This window comes from Coregonus lavaretus (genome assembly GCF_964263955.1).
Source record: "Coregonus lavaretus genome assembly, chromosome: 34".
In the NCBI taxonomy this organism is placed as follows: domain Eukaryota; kingdom Metazoa; phylum Chordata; class Actinopteri; order Salmoniformes; family Salmonidae; genus Coregonus; species Coregonus lavaretus.
Window position 1 is genome coordinate 11,191,974 of NC_140021.1, and position 5,189 is coordinate 11,197,162.

At 42.1% G+C, this 5,189-nt stretch overlaps 1 protein-coding gene across 2 annotated transcripts; it reads right to left on the minus strand.

The window, feature by feature from the left end:
• Positions 1 to 193: 193 nt before the first annotated feature.
• Positions 194 to 4,536, minus strand: LOC311109379 (N-alpha-acetyltransferase 50-like). Of its 2 annotated transcripts, none has more exons than XM_084152233.1 (5): positions 4,377 to 4,536; positions 2,806 to 2,942; positions 2,535 to 2,654; positions 2,307 to 2,373; positions 194 to 1,938 (listed from the first exon to the last, which is right to left on the minus strand). In XM_084152233.1, exons 1-5 carry the CDS (start codon positions 4,382 to 4,384, stop codon positions 1,761 to 1,763), a joined length of 510 nt encoding a protein of 169 aa, XP_084008359.1. In that variant the 5' UTR covers positions 4,385 to 4,536; the 3' UTR covers positions 194 to 1,760. The 2 variants fall into 2 exon arrangements, with proteins under 2 accessions (XP_084008359.1, XP_084008360.1); XM_084152234.1 differs by having other exon boundaries at positions 2,806 to 2,939; positions 4,377 to 4,466.
• Between the last annotated feature and the right edge of the window lie 653 nt (positions 4,537 to 5,189).

Genomic DNA, 5,189 nt, shown 5'->3' on the forward strand with positions numbered 1-5,189 from the left:
GTATATATTGTTTTACTTCCTGCTATTGAGTAAATTGCCCCTCAGGGATAATAAGCAGTCTATGCCGAGTCTCCTCTACTTCTAGTTCTCTGCTCCTGCATTGTGAACTATGAAGGATATACATCGACACATTGCTGTTTTCACTGATCCATATCAGAGTCGGATTTACATAATGAAATAGAAATAATGAACCCACAATGCAAATAGTATTTATTTTATTCAGAGGTTAAAAAGTCTTACAATATAGAGCTCCAGAAAATATCATTTTCAAAAGGAGAAAACAAAACATGCTTTTCCTAGTGGAGAGGGCAGTACTCTCCCAGCATGCAGTGGGGAAGGTTTCTCCTGGGCTTCTGGTTCTGTTGTGAGGGGCCCTACAGACAGAGGAAACTCACAAACCAACACGCAACCTTCCCACAATGTTAAACAGATGGTCATGAGTGAAGCGCACAAAAAGGTTACAGATACAGCATGTGGAGAGATCTAGTTGGCTGGGTTCCTACTAAAAGGGCCAATAAAGGTTAGCCTCAGTACCAGACAGTACTCAGGCTAACTATAAACTGCCAATCTAAACAGAAGCATCCACAATGATCTCACTCATGCACTCCACCCAGGCAGAGAACTCCATCTTAGCCAGTCAATTGAACTGCTCTAGTCCTTAAAACAGAGACCTGCCTCCTGTTCCTGAATTGCCAAGTACTCAAGCAACCCCTGCTGGACATCTTGTTCATTGTCACATCTTTGTACTTTGACAAAAACGTAAACATTCACATCATAAGAAACCAGTTCTTTCCTGTGATCTCATACACCTTTGCCCATCTCACACCCTGATCTCTCTGAAGGTTTCCTGGACTCTCACAGCATATGTGGCAAGCCCAGGAGAAGCCCTGAGCCAATCAGCATCAATATAAAAAAATAAAAAAAAGAGCTGAAGAAAATAAAAATATCTAAAGGGGGGATTAAATAGATGGGTTGAGAAACAAAACCATTCAGAAACAGAGTGGAATCCACTCCCCCAAATCTCCGCACAACTTGAAACCGTTCATCTTTCCTCATGCCCACTCTGTGGAGCGCTCCTTTCCCCCTCTGGACTGGCATCAGAGCTTTGACGTCAATAGGGGGCATTGCATCACAGCGCAAGGCTCACACTTTGCATATTGCCAGAAGAAGAAACAGTAAGTCTCATCCACCAGTAAAAACTCTTCCCAGAAGTCCCTGGGCTCAGGTGGCGAGGGGATGGAGTTCAGTGTTCCAAATGTGTCACCATGACGACTCGAAGCATCACTCCATGGTTGCCAGTTGGGGACTTCCTTTGTCAACGATAGTCTCTTACTGTAAAAGATTTTCCCTATTCAGTTCTATCGTTTTTTTTTGTCCAAACAGCAAAGATATGTCCCCTTACCTTTATAACCGCATTTAAAACAACTCAAACAGTATGATTTGCAAACACAGACACCCCCCACCATGTCTAAACTGTCTTAAGTCAGCAGCTTTTCGGAGCACTTTTGGATTCTGAATCCTTTGTTTTCAAATTTGTAAATGAAGAAAAATAGTTAAAATAAAATAAAATGCAGAATGTGTTTGTTTTGTTGCAAAATAAAAACGCAGCCATGTTTTGTTTTTTAAACTTTGAATTTGTTTTCTCTCTTTTTAACATCCTTTGAAGAAAGTGGTGAATGTGTCGACCCATGGGCATCTGTCACAGTTCCATTTTTGGGGGAGGCGGGGCACCACCATGCTTTTTCCGGAGGCTGCAGCCTCTACTCTGCCTTCTGCAGCTCTCCCCCAGGGGGCGCACATGGGCTGCGCAGGCTCTTCTGAAGCACGTGGGCGTCTGCCGGCTCTATCCTCTTGTAGTAGTTCTTTTTCGTCTCAATGATCTCAAAGCCAAACTTCTGGTAGAAGTCGATTGCCGACTCGTTGCTGATCTGCACATGACTGTCAGGTAAAAGAAGGAAGCGTGTGAATTAGAGGTGAGGGATGAAGGGATGTGTGGTGTGACATTTTACTTTTTTTAAAATATTTTTTTTAACATTTTTTGTCATTTAGCAGGCGCTCTTCTCCAGAGCGACTTACAGTTAGTGAGTGCATACATTTTTCATACTGAACACTGAGGGTGCATCTCAAAAGGTGGCCTCCTCTCCTTGATCTGCACTGATGTGAAAACATAGGAATGGTGAGAGCTAAGCAATATGGTGTATGCCCATACCAGGCATTTTCTTTGTCCATTTCTTTCACATCAATGCAGAGGAGGGACACGACACAAGGAGAGAAAGCCATTAAGAATACTGAGATTATAGACTTACAGGTAAATGTTGTCGAAGGTGCCGTCCTTGTCGCAGATGTTTAACACATGGTTTAGCATCTTCGTTCCTGGTCACAATACAAGACAGAAGATAAGGAGTTGGACAATATACAATACACACAGGTGATCATGAACTAATACTGTGTAAACAGTATAAGAGGATACAAGGAAATATGGCATGACTCTGGCTATTGCTGGTGTATGAAACCAATAAAAGATTGAGCCATACCTATGCCCAATCTGCGGTAGGGTGCCAGGCAGCCCAGTGTCATGATGTACAGTCTCTTCTGGTTCTGAGAGTGGTCCACTCTGCAGCACACTGCCCCCACCGCAATGTCATTGAAGTATGCTGCAAACACAGCGGTCAGAGGTCAGGCGTATTGCATCAGTGCCATGCAGCAGTTTTTCCTCATACTACACCATTAGTTCACTATCAAAACAAGTGCGTCAATATCAGACAACATCTGACTATGTGGTTGGGAAAGCCTGTCTCGTCTTACCTAGCTTGGCGAGCTCTCCCACTTCGAGCACGTCCTTGTAGAATTTGTCGTTGTAGCTGACGGGGAAGATGACCTGGTTGAGGCGTTTCAACTGTTTAATGTTGTGGGGCGTAACATCCCCCAGCTCGATCCGGCTACTGGAACAAGAGCAGAACGGTCAACCAGCTGGGCACATAGTTTGTTTTCGTGTCTTGACTGTTTGCCTCCAATTGACCTCCCCCGGGGAGCGCACAGAGGTATTTATAGGGCGGCTCCTTATGTTAAAACCTCTATGCTGACACAACAGCTGCTGCTCACGTGTTCGCCAGCAGTCAGACAGGCAGAATAGAGTGGCAGCAGAGACCAGGCAACATCGCAGATATTCAAACCGAAGACATCTGCTCTGTGAATTAAAAAACCTGAGACACCATGTCATGAGACCCCATTGGACTTTGCAGACAAGATGGTGTCATGTTAGGGAAACTTGTTAAGCAGTAAGCAAACATCAACCTGAAAAATTGTGGTTTGATTATGCATCAACATGGAATCTACACATCAGTCTTATTTGGTCCACTGATGCCTTTCCCCCGTTGACACTTTAAAATGGAGCTAGAAATGCCCCAAGTAGTTAGCTACATACAGTAGTAAACGTTTGCTACATTGTGTAATTCCGCCATAGAGATCCTATTCAATTTCTAATTCTATGCATTCCACTTATACTAGCTAGCTGTGTGTTACTTACATGAGTAACAGATGCAGAATCTATAGTGTTTCCAAAGCATCAATGAGGGAACTGATATTTTGTCAACTTGGCAGATAATTGCATAAGATGACCAAAGCACGTTGTTTTATGGTTGATGCTCACGCCCATACCAGTACAGTTGAATCATTGGGTTATTGAATCATTTAGCTAGGTTGCCTAATAAGTTAGCTAGCGAACAAACGTTGCGCTGCTTCACAGAAACCAGTGATACTAGTTAAACATAATTGAAAAAAACTACTGACAAACGTCAGCATTATGTTAACGTTGGGTAGTGTGACCACAGATAGAAGGAGCCTTGGTGGAGTGACAGTTCTAATTTGTTCCATGTTGAAGTTAGCTAGCTAGCGTTAGCTACCTAGCCGCGTGGATAACTAGTTAAGTAAAGTAGCTAGCTAATTAGTTAGTTGAACAAGCTTGGAGTTGAGTGGCGTAAAGTAGCCTAGTAGTAATTACATATAGCTAGCGTCAAAGTAGGACATCAAATTCACCTAAGGTTAGCTAATTAGCTACACGAACTAACAGGCACGTTACGAACTTGTCCGACTTTTGTTCAAACAAGGTTCAATTGATGGGGAATGCACGCACTACTAGCCACAAATAGCAGGTTAACGATGCTATTTGCTAACTAGCTAGCCAATGACAAACGGTGGCTAGTAACGAGACGAAAATTACTGTATTGCCATCGTTGGCAGACTATTTAACCCCTAACCGCGCAAAGGGCTTAGCTAGCAGTAGCATTGCAACCACCTCCCCCCCATAAAAAAAAAAAGAGACAAGAAAAAACTTTACTCGTGATAACACAGACATGTCTCTAAATGGCGTTACTCACCCTTTCATTGTAAACGACTGTTATTCCTTAAATTCGATGTGACTGAAGTTCTGAGTAGTTTACGGTTCGGTTGGGGGAATTTTGACAGAGTTACGGTTGCCTCCCGTTGTACCCTCCACATGTATGTTGCTAGCTGTTAGCTTAGCTACCGCACTCCTCCACGGCAGACTGTCAACTCTGACCCCGCATGCGCAGAACGTCAATGTAGCTACATTATTATTTTTAATCCAGTTATTTTTGTTAGTCAGGTTGATTAAATGACAAAAAATATTACTGTTTTTATTATAAACCAAGTTCTGTGTTTGAAATATTTAAACATTTCGGGATGTTTGTTCTTGAAGTATGGATTGACCTTTGACATTTTTGTTAGATTTTTAAATGTCATTTTTGCATACGTTTTTTATTATTCAATTTCTGATAATTTGTGGCACAACTTTGATATTTAATTTCAATTCATAGTATTGCTGTAAACTATCGTCATGCAAATCTCCAGTGTAATCCATATTTTTTACACGCAACAGGAACATGCTATGGTTCTACCGCCATTTTGGCTCAAACGCAAAGGTATTTTCTCGAAAAAGACAACATAATTCTACTGTTTGTTTTTCTGCCCTCCGTCTATTGTGGAGCCTTCCATATTTTCTTGATCCGAGCCTCATGCGTAGAACATGTCTAATTGCTGAATAAACTGCTATGATGCTGCTCATCAACTGTTCTGTTCTATTGTTGGTGGGGTTTTTTAAATGTCAAGCTATAGACGAATATCAAGAGAAAGTATTTTGTATTTCCCTCTATAGTCTTTGACAACGCAGT